This window comes from Apaloderma vittatum, unplaced genomic scaffold (genome assembly GCF_000703405.1).
Source record: "Apaloderma vittatum isolate BGI_N311 unplaced genomic scaffold, ASM70340v1 scaffold9462, whole genome shotgun sequence".
NCBI lineage: Eukaryota > Metazoa > Chordata > Aves > Trogoniformes > Trogonidae > Apaloderma > Apaloderma vittatum.
In genome coordinates, this window is record NW_009705239.1 from 6434 (window position 1) to 26675 (window position 20242).

Here is a 20242-nt window from a genome sequence, read left to right on the forward strand (position 1 = left end):
AATAGAGCTCCATTAGCAGCCAGTGGAGCTGCACTGATTTACACCAAAGGGGAGGGTTCAGGGGGACCCTCCCACTGCACGCACACACGCTTCGTCTTAATCCTACCAAACGAGTTTGGGAGGCCTGTGAAAACAATAGAAAGCCAACTTTTCGGCTGCAAGGAACACGAGATACATCTGCGTTCCGACGCTGCCAAGACTCACCCAGAGTGACTTCTTCTTTTATTAATGGCTGTATAATAAATGGTTGAAAACACAACTTTGCCATGGAAACACTGGCACAGCCTGCACACAAATGCAGAGCTAGTGGGTCCTATTTGAGCATAGGAAATGCACATCTCCCCACATAAGATTCTTGGGGGCTTGCCTGCTGGAGTGAGCTTAGCACCTTCCCGCTGTTCCTCTCGCACAGTCAGGCCTCCTGCAAATTGGGGATTCTGGTCCTGCCCTTCCAAGAAGGAACTGTGTGCCCAGACAGCCCAGCTGGTTTTACAGGACCTGTATGAAGTCCTTTGGAGCTACAGCTTGAGCAGACACGCAAATGGAGAGAGAGATGTAAGCCGCTCCCTTTCTGATCCCTCAACACTACAGAGCTATCCCCGTCACCAAATTGACTAAAGGAAGAGGTATTCCTCATCGCTATGCTGAAGAGCTAGCTGCTCTTTTATTACCAAGGGACTGGAACATACAAGCTCCGTATTACAGAATGGGGAAAAAATATACAGATATATGGGAGGAGGGAGAGAGACACACACAAAACCACAGAGAGAGCCAAGAACTGTAACTGGAGCTCAGGCAGAAACAGCACATGGGAAGCAGCAAGAGCTGCTGAGATCCCCAGGCTGTCGCAATCACGGGCAGTTGGTCACTTAGCATGGTCCCTTGTGGTCCCTGGGATGCGGGATGGCTGCGGCCAGGAGGGTCCAGCAGCCGGCACGCACGCGTGTCCCAGATCCAGACTCCTCCAGAGCTACCCGAGGTGACCGAGTATGCTGCCACCATCGGTGCAACTGGCTCTTTGGGTCCCTGGGAATGGGGCCTCACTGTTTCTTAAGCACTTCAAGCCTGGAAGCACCCATTCCTGGAAAAAGCTGGCCTGAGCCCCGTGCACAGAGCCCAGTTGGGGATTTAACGGTGGGAACGGCGCTCGCAGCACAGCCCCTCTCGTGTCTAATGCTGTCCCGGTTTACGCCACATGCTCTGGCCCCACTTACGTTCTGATCCATGGTCTCGGGGATGAACTCGCCCTCGCTGTTGATGCTCGTATAGGATCCTTGGCGAGCTATCTGCTGCTGCTCTTCAGGAACGCTGCCCGGGGGTGGAGAGCTCCGGCCGGTGTGCAGAGAGCCTGGGACACCGGAAAGACATGGGTCAAGGGGAGGACTTGCCAACATCCAAGTCTTTCCAGAGATGCTGTCCCAGTTATCACAGACCTCCTGGGAGATGCTGCTGGGTTTGAACTTGTGGAAGCGAGCGGAGGGACTAGAGCTGCGATACTGTTTATGGGCATCGCACAAAGCTTTTGCAACAGGGACAGTTTGTTACTGTGGGGTCATACAATATCCAGCAGACTTGGCCTCCAACCTGCCCTGGATCCTAAGAGCTGTGCACTGTATCCAGGTGCTCTGTTGCTACCAGAAAGAAAAAGGGCTCCAGAAGGGTGTTGTGAGAAAATCAGTAAATCTCAAAGCAAAACATGAACTCCAAACCCACCTCCCCTCTTTGACCTCTGGGCATTTCCTCCGTGGATCACGTCATTGCCTTGATCAGCAACCTGGGAAACAGCCCGAGTGAACTTGGTGCAATGTCACTTCAACACTTCTTATATGGAAAACAACTTGCACCCAAACACTCCTTTTTCCCTCCCCCTTCCCTATATGGAAAAAAAGAGGAAGGAAAGCCAGCCCGCAAAGCAAAGAATCACGGGGAAGGGAATGACCTACAGGATCAGCTTGTCCTATCTCCTACCCAGGGAAGCTGTCCCCCTCCATGCCTGCAGCTGTCAGAGCCTCCACACCAAGTAGAGCCACCTGGAAACCCCTTGGCAAGACAGCAAGGCTTTCACAGCCACCCCCCCACGGCTTGTTTAGCAGAAAGGGGTTTCTATTTTGCACTTGGGAGAGAACTCCACAGCTTCCTTATGCAGACATCCCGTTCCTCCCACTTATTCCCCCAAACCCACCCTAAGTGATTCCGTGTGCCTCTCAGGCTTCAGGGAGCACTGCCCTCGCTTGGCCCAGATGCGCAAGCTTGGCTCCACGTGCCTTTCTGCAGTTCCCCCCACTCCATCCCTGGGCTGTCATCACTTCACAGCCAGGAATTGCTGACAGAGGTTCGTGCTGGAGCTTTAACCGGTCAGCATTGTGCAACACAACACAAAAACTTGTTTTTAAGCAGGCTTCTAAAAAGCACACGTTCCTCTTACGAAGTTAGAAAAGCGCACGGAGATGCATTTCCTTATGCTTCCTATCCATTTTTGGGTCACTCTCGCCAAGTCTTTGTTTCATTACTGCCATTGGGTAACAACATGCCCAGGCTAAGCACAATATTGCAAGAGAAAGGTACCGGGAAGGGGCCTATCCCGCCGTGAGAAGTCAACACTGATCAATCAACGCAACACTTCTGCCACTATTCTGCATCACAGTTACTGTGCCAGATTGATCTCTGGCATAAATCCATCAACACTACGAATCCAAGCCCTCACCTTTCACTTAAGCTGATATGCATCAAGAGCTTCTAACGTTAATAGCGCCACACCAGCATTAAAGATCACTAAATCAGGGTTGCTGGATTTATACCAAATACACAGATATCTCTGTCCCGTGGTACATCTTCCTCCAGACTCCTTGCTCAGACTACAAAAATAAAAGTCCTACGGCTTGGAGTTACTTTTTTTCATCTTCCTATTTTCTCCTTCACAGATTTCTTGCAGGATAAGAACACAGCAAAAAAAAAGTCTAACTGAAGCAACGCCAAGATCAAGGGGAGAGGATCTCTCGAGTGCTGTGGCGTTCATAATGAACTGGCTTTCCACCAGCCCTAAAAACAAGACCAGTTGGGAAGTACAGCATCCTCTCTTTGAAGATAAATAAACAAACGTTTAACCATTTAACAGTTCGAGTGTCCTGGATAAGTCACTGCGTTATCGTCCCTGCGTTTGCATCGCAGACGTCAATCCAGAACGAAGCATAAAGACATCTGGGTGGCTCTTGCTCCAAAAAGCTGCAACCTTAGCTCTTTCGAGCATTTCTGTTAATGCTACGATGAGGTGTGGGTCTGCTCATGCCATGCTGGGATCTCTCGCTGCAAGAACCCACTCATCCCCCAGAAACAATTTGACTCGGAGTTTACAAAGAGCTGTACATGCCCTGTTTGATTTTGAGCCCAGGGAGTTAAACAAGATTTATCACAGGCATGAAGATTTTGCATGACCTCACATTAAGCCTCTGCCTGTAACAACGGCTCCCAGTCATCAGGTCAGTTGTGCTTGACCCTCCAGAGCCACATTTCCTGCCAAAAACTGTAAAAAGGGACAAGACACTGGCCGTTTCCCAGAAGGCAAGGAAGAAGTTAAACAAAACGCTCAGGCTTTTGCACGCCTGGAAACTGCTGGATTGAACCAGAACCAGATCCTTTGCAGCCAGGCTGTTTGGGTAGAAGAGCTGCATTTTACGCAGCTTCACACCTCCAGGAGGACCTGGTTGCTGCTGCTTCACGTCGATGCATGTCCATCCACCTGGGGAGGCAACACGGGGAGGCAGTGGGAGCAGAGCCCTGCAGCCCGAGGCTGATTCCATTCTCCAGCTCTATCCTGCCATGTTACCAAAATCTCAGGCAATCTCGGTGCTGCTGGGGTGGAAAATAGGGGTCAGGGAGAAAAAGCGATGGTGATACTTGATGGCAGGCTCAATTCATAGTGGGCAGGGAAAGAAAGAGACAAAAAAAACCCAGACGTGCCTGTGGGACATATCATGGAAGTTCTTCGCACTTGATCTAATGCACAAGAAACAGCAGCAGCACCAGGCAGAGAGGAGACCCCCAAGGTACTGTCCTCCTGGGCTCCACAGGATTGCATGTCAGCTCCAGTCCTCAACTCCAGTGAGGATGGGACAAGCTCTGAGGCACTTACTTTATAAAAGCCAAATTGCTGGCTGGATCTCAGCAGCTCTATTCAGGATTCTTGAACTCGGAGAAACTCTGCAGATTGGCACCGGCTGAGAATCTGACCTCGGTTACCCTTTGGAGCAAGGTGCTTTGGAAAGGGATTCCTTCTCCATGTTACACTCACTAATGTAAAGCCATATATTTAAGACTAGAGGACAGCATGTCCCAAGCAGGGTGAACCGGGCCAGCACGGAGACTTAGAGTCACTGCTGGCATCTACTGGGGTCTTTCATGTTCCCTTCTGTTATTTTTATTTAAGAAGTGTCTTTCATGCAGTATGTGCAGAGCTCACGGTGCTGCACGTACAGCCAGCTCCTCTGTGCCAGTCTCGGCTTCCCTCCGCCTCCATGCTCCCCGGCTTCACCCTTTTCCTGCCCTGACAGGTCCTTCCCAAAACTTGATCCACCCCAAGCAGGGGTCCTGACGAAGAAAAGGAGCCCCTTAAAAACTCTGAGCCCGGGAGGGTTTGTTGGCAGCTGCCTGCGCTCACAGCTGCGGCCACCGAGAGCCCAGCCCTGGGGTGATGTCGCCGCAGAGCCGAGCGAGGGACACGACGTCAAGATGTGCCATTCCTCCGAGCCCTGGCAGAAACATGGGGCTCAGGACACAGCGGCACAAGAGTAAGGGATAAACCTGCAGGAAATTTCTCACTCTGTGACCGCTGAGAGGAGATGTGAGCAGAGGGACCCAATCTCCTTCGATATCGCCTTTTTCAGTGGGAACCCTACAAGTCTCCTCCCTCTCCGTGCAGATCCTCTGAGGATGGATTCCTACATCTTTACGGCCAACTTTGGGGTATTTCTATATTAATAAGCAGGACAGAGCCTATTTTCTAGCCCTGAAGCATCTGGCATGACAGACAGCCAAATTCCCCTCCTCTTCTCAAAACAGATGGGGTCTCGTTCATCCCAACTCCTGCAACAGGTCCCTAGCCCACGCTACCCCAACTTGTACCCAACCACCGCTGGGACAGCAGTCACTGGCACAGGGTTGCCCACGGAATGTGCTAATGATTAAATAATCTCACCAACAGCCAGCCAGTGCTCGTGTCCTGGCACAGATATCACCTCCAGGCTTTTGCTTCTCAGAGTCACCTGGCCAGCTTGACCACCAGCAACCCACATCTCTCCAGAGATCTGCGTTTAAATCCTCACAGCGTGCTGGTAGGGGTTAGATGCTGCTGCAAATACGTCCAGGTACCCAAGGAAACCTGGGCATCATCACTGTGGTGGCAATTCTCCAAGGTGAAAGTCCTGCTGTTCCCGTGGCTGGTCCATATTTGACAGCCTGGACCCAGCCAGCATTTGTGCCTGGTCTGGAGAGGGCTGGCAGGCACACGATGCCACGGCTCAGCAGGCTGGTTTGCCATCGTGGAAAATAAAATAAAATTAAAACTAAATAATAATAATAATAATAAAAAGCTTTTGGCAAATGTTTCCACTGAAATGGTGACTCCGGAACAGGGCTCTTGAATAATTTGCAGATCGTGTTCCTAAACGTGTATTTCCTCAAAAGTAAATAAAAACAACCCTCGGTTATCTGAAAGTCCAGAACCCAAACAGATTTTAGCCAAAGTTTCCTGGCAGTCAGCTGAACATTAGCAGATGCTGGTCACCAAGAGACTGGAACATTTTCCACCCCTCTCCCCACCCCCCCGCAAAAAACAAGGAGGGGGTGGGATTTCCACTGAAAAAGTTTATGGGGAAAAAAAAAAAGAAAATACTAACTTTACATAAGGTTTTTCAGGGACATGGAATGAAGACATTTTCTGTCCAGCAGAAGCAAAAAATAGCCAAATCTTCCTCAGAACATCTACTCCCCTTCCAATGTGCTTGTGCCAACAACATGCAGTTTTATTATTTTTTGCTGCTGCTAACATGGCAGAGTCAGCAGAAAAACATGAGGCACCTCAGAAACACTGAGAATATGACCCTGAACCACCTTTTTCCTTTTTAAAAAGTCACTTTAAAACTCCTTCTAAATGTGGTTCCAAGAGAAAAGCTAAACTAAGACCCTCTCTTGATAGCGACCACTTTGACAACAGGAGAAGCAAACACTGTGAAACCTCTTGCAACGGCAAGCGAAGAACAGTTTCTCCTACAGAAATCCCAGCCTCTCAGGTTGCCTTTTGACTATCCACCAAGTTCAGAGAAATCCCGGGTTCAGGGAACCACAACGCAGGATCATCTCTGGCTATCGTCTGACGTTCAGCTTCACTCTCCATTTGAAACACTGCTCTCCCTTTCAGCTCACTGGAGTTTCTGCCCAGCTCCAAGATTATCCAATTCTGGCTCAGGAGATCAAAAAAATGAACTTGCTGGACTGCGAACACCTACTAAGCGGAGCTGCGGCAGCTTCACAGAGACCCAGATAACTCGAAAGAGAGGTCTGGTATGCTGTTACCACGCAGAGGTTTGTTGCAACCTCTATTCAAACCAAGAACAAGACTGATGGTCTGAAAAAAAGGCTGAGGGTTGACTAGCATGGGCTGGTTACCTTTGCTGTTGAACTATGTAACATTGCCAAGGACACCGGTGTTGGTGCACCAGCAGTCAGGATGCAGACCCTCCTGAAGATCCCAGCGTCAGCACACCCTGCGTCCTACATCTGGTGCTGCCCAGTCCTCCTCCTCGGTTACAAAGATTAAATCAGCACGTTACGCTCATTCTACCCACTCTGCTATTCAGGTGTTCCCTCAAAATCCATCTATACTTCAGGCCCTCACCCTTGAAGAGTTTGTATCTCTTAGTCTGTCTGCCTTGTCTTAGCTACGGGATGCTCCTCAAGGCAGTGACACCCCACAGTCAGTGATGCTGACCTGTCAGGAACTCTCTTGGTATTACAGCAGCTCCAAAACGTTAAGGAAAGGTCAAAGCACTGCATAACAGTTAGTAGGACAGTCAAACTTTGCAAGAACTAACCTTCTCACTAGTACAGCTACACACGGAATCCATTCTGCCCATCACATTTGGTTCGTACATCAGCGACAACTCCGAGTGCCACAGCTCTTTGGTGGCTTACGTTAACAGCTAAGTGCCAGAAAAAGAGCAGCAGAGATGTTCTGCTCAAGCATAGTTTCTGCTGAGCCTCTGTGCCTTACCACGTTATTTGTGTGTGCATTTCACTCAGGGTCATCTACTGACTCTGCCAGACTCTGGGCAAACCCTTAAGAGCTATATGAGCTAGAAAGAAAAAAAAAAAACCAATCACAATGCAACAAGACAACTCTACTAAATCCAGGCCCAAAGAAAGCTCTAGTACATGCATCACCCATTCCTGGCTTCAGTACAAGTTGGATATGGCTGCACAAGGGGCTATATTGGACCTACCCTAGAAGAAAATTTCCTCTATATCACTGTCTCAAATGCAGCAAACCACAGGCTATGCTATTAAGGCAACACAGACTATGAGACTAAGGAATAACCCTTGGAGAAAAGTACTTTTTTGTTGCACAGAGAAATTTTGGAAGTGTTTACTACCATATAGGTATAGAGGATCTTTGGAAGATGAACTATATCTTCATGTAGTATATTTGTATAGAAGGGCCTCTGATGTTGTCATGTCTGCAGGAATACTTGTATGAAAACAACAAGGAACTGTATAAATTACCCTGTAATCAGCACCCACAGACATGATAGAGAACACTCACTGTATGGCAAAATCATCAATCTTGCCTATAGTTTGCAATAGAAATAATTATACTGCTGTTATATAGTCTTATGGGCTACTTTACCATTTCCACACAAGGCACCCTGCTCTCTACAAAATCCTACAAGGCTCTTCAGGCAAAAGGTCCTACAGACACAGCTTATCAAGAGAATGCGTAATTTCAAAAAGGTCAGAATAATTTACAAAGCAAGACAAGCATCAACTCAAGCATAGAAAACCAAAGACAAGACCACATAAGGCTACGAACAGACTCCAGTCCCGGCAGGGTTGCAAGAAGGGAATGGGCATTGGCCAGTTTGGCTTCAGAGGCTCCAAGTACCTACTCCCAGCACGTCTGAAGGAAAGGGATGCTCCCCTTCATCTGAAATCCACCTGCTGCAGAACACCGCCACATCCACTCTCCTGAGAAACCACAAAAACAGCTACCACAGACTTCATGTCACCGATGTGAGTTAAAGGAATAAGTATGCCAAGGTCTCAAACAGCCTCGGCTTCCTACAGATCCTCACTCTGCACTTTGGTAAAGCTCAGTAGCATCGAATTCACTGGAGATTGTTATCACTGCATTTCTTCCCTCAAATTACAGCTCAGATCCCCTGGCCCTTCTCAGTTTTCTTGCCTAATGTGACTCTCTGTTCAGTACAACCTCGTCCAACCCGCACAGCTTGCAGAGTCCCTTCCTCAGGCTGAGGACAAGCAGCAGCTACCCTGAATAACTGGTGGGAGACATCAGGGTTGCCATCCAGACTGCGGCAGCTACAGGGCTGTGACAGAAAAGAGAAAGGGGATGGTGGCCAGCTCGTAAGCACAAAACACCCCGTGGAGTGTTGCATTTCACTGACCCGTTGAATACTTCCGCGTCCTCTCGGAGTCTTTGTACAGGGATCCCATGATATCACCCATGGATCTGGAGATCCTCATTTCGTGCTGTTTACTGTTGTTCGGCTGGAGGAGCTGGTAATCAAACAAAAGAAAAGATCAGACGTGGCCAAAGCCCTTGTGCCCATGGTGGGGGGGTTGGAACTAGATGATCCGTAAGGTCCCTTCCAACCCTGATAATTCTACGATTCTATGATTCTTGTGGACACACCATGTAAAACCCTGTATATGGCTCCCCATGACCATATTACCCAAAAAACTATTTAGAAAGAAAAAATAGACATGCACATCATCTAGAGCGATCCAAAAATCATCCTCTAGTAATTCACATCTATTATTAAAATACTCTGATAAGATTAAGCTGCAGGTATTTGACTTAAAAGACTGTTCCTGCACTACATTACTTCCTGATAGATACAGAGACTGATCCCTGGCCTGAACTCAAGTCTGCAAACCTAAAATCAGAGACTCTCCTCCATACTCCCTTGACTTCACTGTCAGCCCAGGTGACAGAGTGTCGGGGATCAGGCTCTACGAGCTAAGATAGATAAGGAAGAGAGCAGAGATGCACACCCAGCTGGTAACTTAGACAGTAGTGGCTAAGATAACATGCTACAATGCGCTGTGATTTTGTAATCTTCTTCTGTATGACCTTAGAACTGTATGTTCTTACATGCAGGAGCATGGCTACATGCTTCAGGAAGAGATAGACCTACTCTCCAAGGCACGCATGAATCTACCTGACTTCCCTCTCTTAGTAGCTGGCTTGTGACACTGCTATGTTCTCATAGTTGATCGGGTGGGACGCCCCATTTCTGTCCAGGATTTAGGAAACCCCAACTGACAGCTTAGTTTTCCCCTGGGACTCTGGCTCCTGCACTTTCTGAGAGTGTCTCAAATGCAGCAGAAAAGTTCTAAGAGCTGCGAGCACCAGCAGTAGCGTGAGGACAAGCATTACGAGTTTCAGGACTCCCAGTCTCTCCAATACTTCTAGGAAATATAAGGAAGACATGGAGTTGCAACATCTGCAAATCCCTTGCTTTACAGCCTGTGCTTGGGGCAGCACGACATGTGCTTTGGCAAGACACTCTGTGCAGGCGAGGTCAAGCTAAAGAGGCTTAACTGCAAAACCACTGAGCTCAGGAAAAACAAATAAACAAACATGGAAAAGACAGTCCTGCGTGAGACTGAAGGATTCTCCAGTTTGCTCTTTCTGGCCTTTAGTACCACACGGAGGGAACGTTCCTCATGCTGCCACCCAGCATGGCAAGGCCCAGGCCATCACCCTGTACATGGAGGAGAGGCTACAGAGGAATGGTGGCAGCAAAAAGCACAAGGGTTTCTCTGGGGGTTTAACCTTTACTGAGGATCAGCACGGTATTTAACCCTTCAGAGGATGCAGGAGGAGCTACAGGGAGCTAAGCTCAGTCCCTGGGCCGTCAACACACAAGGATTTCCGAGCAGCTGAGCCAGAGCAGGGCTGACCTCTCTTCATAACCAGGTTGCCCTCTGCTCTTCACCGTCAGAAGACTCGTTTCCACTCCCCAACACAATAACAAGGCATCTCGCTCCAGACACAAAAGAGCAGACAAGGTGAAGGACTCACATTCGCTTTCTTTGGAGCGCTCACAAGGATCCGCAGGCTCTTCAGGGAAGGGCTGAGCTCCAACTGTTCCATCGCTTTGTCCAAATCTTCCTGGGATTTCAGTGGGATCAGGAGCTGGAAGGGATTGAACAAACATCAGAGCACGGCAGTGTCACACTTCTGGGTAAACAGAGGAAGCCAGGTCCTTGCAGTGAGCAGCATGGGAATCGGGGGACGAGGGAGGAACCCGAGAAGGCGGATGAAAAACAAAGCTCCGATGCCCTCCAGCTTGCCGAGCCCTAACATTTTCTTCCAAGTTCTCATCTAGTAAGGAACAGATGCAAAAAGTCACAACAAAAACCATCTGCTAGGAGAAAGCTTAAAGGTCACATCACAAATTCAGCTAGCGGCACGAGGAGAGGGCTGAGACAAAACCTTAGGCTTTCTGCCTGCTCGTCAGGGGTTGCTCAGCTCCTGCAAGTTTGTAGGCAAGACCTGCTGTTACCCAGGCCCAAAACAGCTCCACACATTCTTCCTGGAACAATAGTTGTGCAGGGGTGCTCCAAGAAGGCAACGAGCTGCACCCCAAGGATTAACTCTGGTAGAGCCTCAGTAGCCTCCCCTACTGCTGCAACCGGTGTTCCCATGGACTGACACAGCCTCCCTAGTGTTTGAGCATCAGGTGAACGTCTCATAAATCAGAGCCTCTTCCCTTTTGATGTGAAAAGTGTGCACTGCCTTCCCTCCAAGAACCACTTCTTTGATTCCCAGCAGGACAAATTCAGCTTCTGCTCTTCATAAGGCAAATAGAGGAGAGAGCTGACACAGTGCCATGTCCACCACGCAGCTAAAGGTCCTGATGTTCTCCTGGTAAGTGGTAGACTCTTGCCCTTACATGTCCAGGGGAATTTGACCCTCCTGACATTGCTGGGTGGTGTGCCACATCCCACAGACAAGCCTGCAAAGCTTCCAATGCCCAACACAGCTGCATTTCAGAGGGGCTCTGCGGCCTTCTGCAGCCCTGCGCAAGGATTAAAACCGCAACTTTTCGCCACTCACTCAGGGGCATTCCACCTTATCTCATAAAACCCAGGCCTCAGCCTCTGTAGGTTGTCTTGGGCATCGGCACTGAACCCAGCCGACACAGCACATGCTATAGTCACGCCTGTGCCAAAATACACAGCAGTACCACCTACCAAAGGGACCGAGCGGCCACAGTTCCCAGTAGGCTCTCACTGGTCTTACTGGGAGCCACAGCTGCCCAGAACTCCTGAAAGGCAGCTCAGCCCTCTGGGTGATCGGGGGTCATGCCGTCAGCCACAGCAAAGGCAACTCGGATCAACCGCCACCGGGGACGACACTCAAAAGCTGCCTGTGTCTGCCTTTTCGATCCCAGGGTGTTGCCAAAGGTTTGGCTGTGGGCCCATAGGCAAATACACCTCAGACTGTGTGCACTGAGGCTAGGACTTTGGGGGTGACCAGGTCAAGAGAAAACTGTGAGCCCTAGCCAACAGAGATGAGGTTTCACCTCGGAAAACTGCTACAGTCACCTCCTCCACCCAAGGACCACAGCCCAGGCCTGCCAAGCTCCACCTAGGATGTCCGCATGTCACAGTGTGAGCACCTCAAGGTTTGGATTGAGTTTCTCCTCTCCTGTGTGATAGGAAGGTCATCTCCCCTTGTCATTTTGCAGACAGGGAACTGAGCCACCTATTTCATATGATAAATTTAATATTATCCTCATAGAACCATTTAGGTTGGGAAAGACCTTCAAGATCATCAAGTCCAACTGTTAACCCAGCACTGCCAAGACCACCAGCTAAACCATGTCCCTGAGCACCACACGTCCAAGTCTTTTAAATACCTCCAGGGATGGTGACTCAATCACTTCCCTGCGCAGCCTGTTCCAGTGTTTAACAACAGTGAAGTAGTTTTTCCTCATATCCAGTCTAAACTTCTCCTGGAGCAACTTGAGGCCATTTCCTCTCTTCGTAGGAGAAGAGACCAATCGCCACATCTCTACAACCTCCTTTCATGGAGTTGGAGAGAACAATAAGGTCTCCCCTGAATCTCCTTTTCTCCAGGCTGAACAACCTCAGTTCCCTCAGCACTTCTTCTAAGACTCCAGCCCCTTCACCAGCTTCGTTGCTCTTCTTTGGACCCACTTCAATGTCTTTCTTGCAGTGAGGGGCCCAAAATGTCTCACAGCTCCTGCAGCTGTGGAGAGCAGGTGGTCCTGAGCTTATATTTACTTTAGGCACTCAGCTTCAAAATATCAAAAGGCAGGTCTGCACGGGGGCACCGCACTAGCTAATTTTAATGCAACTTGTCATTCTATGATTCTGCAGAACTTAAGAGTCCCAAATTTGACACCTAGGATCTCTACAGCTTGCTTGGGAGAGTCAGATATCCAGAAACGGGATGAACAGGTGAGGAAAGGAAGCTGCCAGGTGTAATTGCTGGAAGCAGTGGCAATTGCTGAGGAAAGAGAAGGCCAGTTATCAAAAGATATTTAAGCAATGTACTCCAGGACTTGAGCTAGGAGTGCTTTTGTGGTGTGATGTATGCAAAAATGGTTGAGAAATTTCTACAAAGAGGTAGAAAAAGAGACTCTAGAGCAAAGCACATTCTCCCAAGAAGAGGGATAATCAGGCTGTGCACTCTTTGTCTGAAAACTACTTAGTTATTTACGTGTAGGAAAAAAATTCCAAGAGGAACTTTTGAGAAAGTCTTGCTTCACGGTATCTTAGAGGCTGTAGGGGCTTGAGTTCTCAACCAGACCAGACGGGGAAAAGGTCAGGAAGATGTCCCTTACCTCCCAAGCAAGGGACCTAATCAGGTGGCAGCAGAGTTTACAGAGAACACCAACATCAGTCTTGTTCCGAACCTCACAAGCAAGGCTGGAAATAGATTCCCAGTCCAGGACAGGGCTTGGACATGAATGAAAGGAAAGTATTCACCAGGTAGATGTCCATTATTCAGGGCTTTCAGTCGGTCCATGGACTAAATGGTTAGATCATGGTACATGGTTAAACTTTTGGACCCAAATGAATCACAGCAGGTACCAGACAAAGATGGTACCAAACATGTCTCCCAAGTGCTCTGTAGCTGTTCTCAGACCGTCTGCTTCCTTAGGCAGTAGAGCTGAAGAGATGTTCTCTGCTTAACCCTCTTGGAGCTCAGAAAGGACAAGCTTTCTCTCCTACACTCGCCCAAACAGAAATGAGAATAGTGGAGAGCTGCTCCGCCCTGCTTCACCACCAAGCAGAATTTGGCTCTGAACAGTAAGTATAGTCACTCCCACTGCTCACCCATCCCTTTAACTGAGCTCCTCACGAGTGCTCAGAGCAATCCTTCAGCTGCTGTTTTGAACAGAATGTTCTGCAGGTCACTCCATCTCACTCCAGTATCACAACATTAACATTTTGCATGCCTGCTACAGAGAAGCCAAAAACATCAGGCAGAAATTGCCCTGCTGTAAAAGGGACTGGAGCCAGTATTTAGCTTGGCTTCACCTATTACCCACATCTGGCAAGTAGATTTTGCTCTGTTTGGCTTCCAGACTGTGGCACACATGGATATCAGGAACACATCTCTGTTAGACATCAAACTAAATGGAGATTCATGCAGAACCACAGAATTGCCAGGGTGCATTTCCAGGAACTGAGTATATTCTGTCCACAGAGTGACCAGCTGTGATGAACAGCAAAGTTTACCTACACAGAAGTTTCACTAAGTAGAGACTTTCCTCTTGCTTTTAAATAGTATACTCCCCTCGAGCCTAATCATTTAGTATGGGACTTGGTAGTTGATCCACTGCTGTCTATGAAAGTGAGTGCAAAGGGTGAGTTTTCACTGACTACAACAGTATTTCTAGACCTCACTCTGCAAGACACTGCAGAAAGCCAAAGAATAGTAGGAAACGGGGTTGGGGAAAAATCTGAGAGGTCAATTAGTTCATCTTCCTGCCCACTGCAGGACCCACTGGCATCAACAATTCTTGACAAATGCATGTTAAATACGCTTTTATCTCCTCCCCCCTGTAACAGAGCTTCTATCACTTCCCTGGGCTTTAACTCTCCCTGACCTTCTGAAACGATGCTGCGGGACAGTCTCAGAAGAGACAAGCAAGGGGAGGTCAGAGGGAACTGGTGACGCACTGAGGTTCAGCGCTTTGCCCAAGGTCCCATCACAAGCTGGCCAGGGAGGTGGGACAAATGACAAGGTAAGATCCAGTCACACCTGGAGCAGCTGTTTAGCAGTGTGTAAAGATGAAATTCAGACAGAGGACCTGAAGCAGGAGCCAGTCTTTCAATCCGTAACACAGCCAACTGTCTAACAACCATGCCGTGCTGTCTGTGGCTAGGCTAGATTTTGCTGTCAGAAAGATGAGCCCAGCCTAGACCTAACTTGTAGACGTGCCCTGGTACACCCATGGCCAGGCCCTGCTCTTATCTGTACCAGCCCAAGTCCACTGATTCCACGGTGCCACCAGGATGTGATTCATGCGTGCCCCTGCTCCACCCAGCTCATCTCGCTGAGCTTGGCTTCAGGACTCCTGCTTCACCAGGAGAGGGACTGTCCCTTAGAGAGATTTTGCAGGGGGCTCTTGGCCTCAGTGTGAGTTTGGTCTACAAAATGTTACTGCAAGAGAAACACCTGATAGCAACAACAAACTACTGCACAGTTCCCTTTGAGCATGAAAAGGGTGAAGTATTTAACTGTAATGAGTCTGTAGTCTGGCAGTAACGGGTCTTGCAGTCTTGAGACTCGAAAATCTGACCCAAAACACCCAAGGAGCCAGATGCTGGGGTGCTACTACATGGCCACAGAGGCTATCTCTCCCCAAAGGTCACTGTTGTCTGTTTATAGTGTTTCCACAATAACAACCCTGAATTACGACTGCTCAGACCTCTTCCCAAAGGTGTGGGTTCTCATAAGGAGGAACTTTTACATATAGAAAAATAAAACACTAAAGTCATCCTCAACTCTACGAAGTTAGGAGCACCCAAAAGGCCTGCTCATGGTCCTGCTATGTGCTGTGCACACGCCTAGGAAGACAGTCTTTAACATGGGATAAAATGCATTATTTAAGCTTTGTTTGCTTTTGTTGGGAAAAAAAAAAAAAATCCTCTTCCAGTGGAAAGAAACCTGGAATGAAATGAGTCATTCCTGGAGAATTCAATGGCAGGCTTTTCCCGGGAGGGCTGTCAGAGAATGTCCCAGATTAGAAACTTGACTGTATTCAAAGCCAAAACCCAGAGGACACTTTGGTAGCATGAGGTACGTATTATAAAAGAATAGCAACATTTTTTGTGGAGCAAATTTCCCTTGAAACAGAAGGGAGGATAAAAAAAGAAAAAACAAGAGAAAGTTCTCTTCACGACCTTTCTCTCTATTCATACTTCAATGAAAGGCTGTTAGTCACTTGTAATTAATACTTGAACAAGCAAGCTGTCAGGACAGATCCAAAGGAATTTGTGTTTAGAAGCTCACCTATTTGTCAGCTGGCCCTCTCCTCCTTCCCAAAGCCAAACCCATACTGAGAATCCAGTGGCTCTGGAGCCTAGCCTAGCTCATGGCAAGATGCCTCACTTAGCACCCCAAAACAGATGCCAGGGGTTGTCCCCTTTTAGGTGAAAGCTCTCATCAGTACCCTCATTTCAGACACAGCACGGGGCTCAAAAGAAAATGTTGGAAAACCACAGTGAAGAAGGTTGAAGGAAAATCTTCAAGCCTTAAAATGCCAGGATCGCAGAGGGAAGGTTTCTTCGCTGCTTGTATGTGGCCACAGGATCCTCTAAGAGGAATCTTCAGTGATGCACATTTCACTGCACACCTAACCACGAGAACATGCACGTGGTTCCAGGGGTTCGGGGTGAGGCAAAGCCAGCGCTAGATGAAAGTACGCTGTGTTAGCAGCACTGCTCCTCGTGCTCTGGACTTCACCATGCTCCTGCAACTGCCCCCAAGGTGGGAAGGCTTCACGTGCAACCCAAACCCACAGTGGCCTGCGGTCACTTCACAGGGCTCTCCGAAAAGCCACTTGGGTATCAGCCGTTCTCCTCTCAGCAGCCAGACACACTCTGGGAGTTGGTCTTATTGCCCTAAGGGCGTTCCACCCGACAATGTCTCCACCATCCCAGTCACTTCATTTCTCCCCGTTTGAGGGGTGTATTTTGTTCTGGGGGAAAGACAATGTTTCTATGTCACCATTTAAACAGGCCTCGAAGTAATTTTGAGACGGGAAAAGCCTGGCTTGGAGTCAGAGAATCTAAGTGAGCTGTGTCCAGACAACAGCTCTTGCAGGCTCACTTAGCTGTGAACCACAAAATAAGACTCTTTTCACCGTATCTGTGTACAAAACTAAATCAAGCCCTGAAGAACAAACCACTGCTCAATCCTGAAGCGGGCACCAGGCACCCTAAAAGTCCCCCTTACCAATAAGGAGAACAATACCTCATTGTTCACACAGACTAAGTCCATCGTCTGTCCAAAAGCATCCGTGACCTTCTGCACCACTTCTTTGAATTTGACTGGTCTTGGAAACTGGATAATCCTGTATACACAAACAAATGCAACAATAGTCTGAATTTAGTAGAAGCATACTGGAATTTGGGATTAGACTGACAATTCAGAAGAAAGGACCTGCATTCTTCCATCACGAAGCATAAAGCTTGCTCCTTGCTTTTACTTTCATAGAAGTGCTGCTCACGTGCTTGACCTACCCTGCAAGAATATCTACCAAAAATCCTAGAGCTCCTCTGTTCTGCCCTCTCCTGTGAGGTACTGGTGGAAAAGAGGAAAGTCCTCACTGCAGAAGACCCAGAAGGCACTGGTCAGTGATTTATCATCTCTGTTTTCTGCAAGAGGCTCTGAATAGGGATGAGGGGTGGAAGAGAGAGCGATGGAAGTCGGCATCGTGTGACTCTCCTGTGCCATCACATGCAGCAGCTCTGTAGGTACGTATCAGCAGGTACACTCTAGCTCTACAGTAGCATTACTTAAATTTTCTTTGGCTTTAACATGCAGCTTGAACCATAAGCCTGCGAATTTCCAGCTCCGTGTCCTGCCCCGCCACAGTCACCAAGCGGAGGTGATTCCATGAAAATGTCAAGCAGGGAAGGGCGGGCAAGCTTTAACTCCCAGCTCTATTTTTATGGGACCCATGCCCAAAATCTGGTTATCTTAAGTGTCATAGGCTGCTAATCAAGGGACATATTTCTGTAGAGTTGCAGCTTAGCTGTGGCTCAGCAGGGCTTAAGAATTAAAAAGAGAAAAGGATCCAAGCGTGCACCCTATGTCCCTAGTCAGAGGCGTTTAATGACTTCCAGCTTGGAATCACTTTGCCTGCGTGCAAATTCCAGGAAGTACTTGTGGCAAATGGGATGACGAGACAAGGCTCTTGCATATAAAATTGCAGTTGATTTTGGGGGAATGAATCCTGCTGTGAGCTCATCTGCAGCTGGCTGAAGTCAGTAGGACAATGTTGGGTAAAAAATGTAATTTATTCCTGTGCATTTGGGGGACTAGGCTGGGCACATACCTTTTCTCTCCTTCATATTCAAACTTGATCCTGATATTTCGCTGCTGAAAGAAAAAGGAGAGAGTGGTTAGGTCCAAAACTGCACCCCAGATTGACTCACAGATCCAAAGCTTCCAGGAGCTCTCAGAGAGACTCCCCTAACTCCAATGGGTGTCTGGTCTATCTAGGTCTATCTAAGCTGCCTGCTGGACTCGTGGACTTTGGTGAAATTCCACGTTGTTAATAAATGCACTTGTCAGAAAATAATGTTTTATGTAAACAAGAGGACACTCACTTGTCTGTATAACTGTTAGTTTTAATAAAACACATTCAAAAAAGTGGCAAATTGTGAATGCTCTGAACTCACTTGGGAACAAGGCACTACTACCAAAGAAGCAAACGTGTTCAGCGTCTGAAGTCTGTTCATCTTCAGCACTTCCCATGGATTTACCCCAGTATTTGCCTGTTGGAAGCCCATAAAGAAAAGCTCACAGGATGTTTAACAGAACACAGAATATTTGGGGCAATGAAATAACAAGTAAAAGCAAGCATCCTGTAACGGAAGTGGAGAGATGGTCTTGGATTTTAAAAGCCAACAGTGCTGGGGTGGGGATGGCTGTTATTTTCTTAGGACCTTTAAAACAGAAAGTGTATCAGGCATCACTACAGTATACAGAGTAAATTCCCATCCTGACCCTCTGTTTACCTCAAGAGAAATCACTGAATTTGCCCAAAGAAGAGCCAGAGGAGTCACAGGCAGAGTGGGCACACAACTGTGCAGGGACTAGTAAAAGCCACTTCTCCTATCCTCTGTTTGAGTGTATTTAGCAGCAACCAAGAGCACAAGGAGCCTTTTCATCCATTCAACTTCTCAGACCGAGCCTGAGCGGAGCATCCCTCTAGCATCCCCTGGCTCATTCCAGGACTTTCTGACGGTCTCCAAGACAGATCAAAAACCTCCTTTACTTTCCAGACTAACTTTAATCACCACAGTGAACCAGGGCTGTCCCTGTTAATGCACACAAGCCTCCTCAAACAGTAATTTCCTTCCCATGGAGGAAAAAAACGCTTGCCCTTTCCCTTGGATGGGTAAAACCAGGGAGGGCTGGGTCCCGTGCCACCAGCATCTCGCAGGCATAATCCCCGAATGGGTGGGTGACAGCCCTTCCTGAGCAAGGGCCTTATCTTTAATTCTGGATTGCCGGCGCGTGAAGGCACACTTTCCATCCTCTCAGAGGGAAAGCAGAGCCACAGTGAAACAGCTTTGTTTCTAATGAGGAAAATGAGCTGGACAGGCATCCTTAGGTTTATTTTTAAACTGAGAGCTCCTCGAGTTCTGCTAACACCCACTGAAGTCCAGGAAGTCAAACCTGGAGGCGATTCGGTTGAAAAGCTTTAAAAAAAACCCCAACCAAACCAAAAGATTCAGGGTAAACACGTTGGATCATCCAAAATGCATCATCTTTATCTCTGCTCATGGCATTTTCTGTATTTCCAGAAAGGCTGGGAAGAACCAGTGCCAGGACAGTCACCAAAGCGGGGCAATCCAGCAGTGTTACACGCCCGTGCTAATCGAGCACTTACATCACCTCGATGTCTACAGTCAGTTCTTCAGACCCATAACATTTGGACAAACTCCAAGGTTGTTTCCAGAACCAGACTCAACTTGTAAAAATACCAAACTAACTCTAAACGAGTCCAAAATTCAAAAGGAGAAGAGACGATGACCACAACCAACCCAGCGCTGAAGGTCCAAATCATACTAGAGAGACAGGCAAGTACGGGTGGGATTCTCTCTACTGGAAAAGAAAAAAAAATAAATGGGCTCTTTTATGTAAATTTTTATTTGCATGTGCCTCTCTGAACAGGGCCTGGCTGGTTCATCTCTCCTGACAGTAAATGAGCTGGCGTGGGTTCATTGCGTGTAGCTCCGCAAAGCCCTTCTCTGAAGTAAGAGGAAAAAAAATCAAGGCAAGGCACTTTCGAGGTTTCTCCTTACAAAGGAGCAGGACGTGTAAAAGGAAAAGCTCACGCAGCTCTGGCCTCGCTGCAGGAAACCTTTCAAAACACAGGTTTCACTTTCAGGGCAGGCCCGAACGCCACACCGAGCTGGGACATAGCACACGGCTGCCTGTTTATGCTGAGCAACACAAATTTCACAGACAAATAAGTTGGGAAAAACAGCTTGTGGCTGGAAAATGTCAAAACATTCATATAAAGCTCCAGAGACAGAAGAAAAGGGGAAAAAAAAAAAGAGCCACGACCCCGCTGCATCCTTTTCTTCTACATCAACAACAGGGCTGATGTGCTGTGGCCCAAAGCCAACAGAAGTAAGGCAGCTGCCCCACGCTGCTCCGCTCTACTTCTGAGCAGAGCAACAAACACATCAGCTGTAATAGGGGAACTGAAACCCCACTCCA

The 20242-nt window shown here is 48.1% G+C and overlaps 1 protein-coding gene across 1 annotated transcript in view; it reads right to left on the reverse strand.

Annotated features, from left to right (window-relative positions):
• Positions 1-17887, reverse strand: part of LOC104270840 (mitogen-activated protein kinase kinase kinase 3-like) — a gene marked incomplete at its 5' end in the record, with an annotated part of 23464 nt that extends 5577 nt beyond the window's left edge. Inside the window, 5 exons of the mRNA XM_009865315.1 lie at positions 1215-1348; positions 8676-8787; positions 10319-10432; positions 16757-16856; positions 17844-17887. Coding sequence (XP_009863617.1) covers positions 1215-1348; positions 8676-8787; positions 10319-10432; positions 16757-16856; positions 17844-17887 — 504 coding nt within the window. The remainder of the gene's footprint in view (positions 1-1214; positions 1349-8675; positions 8788-10318; positions 10433-16756; positions 16857-17843) is intronic.
• Between the last annotated feature and the right edge of the window lie 2355 nt (positions 17888-20242).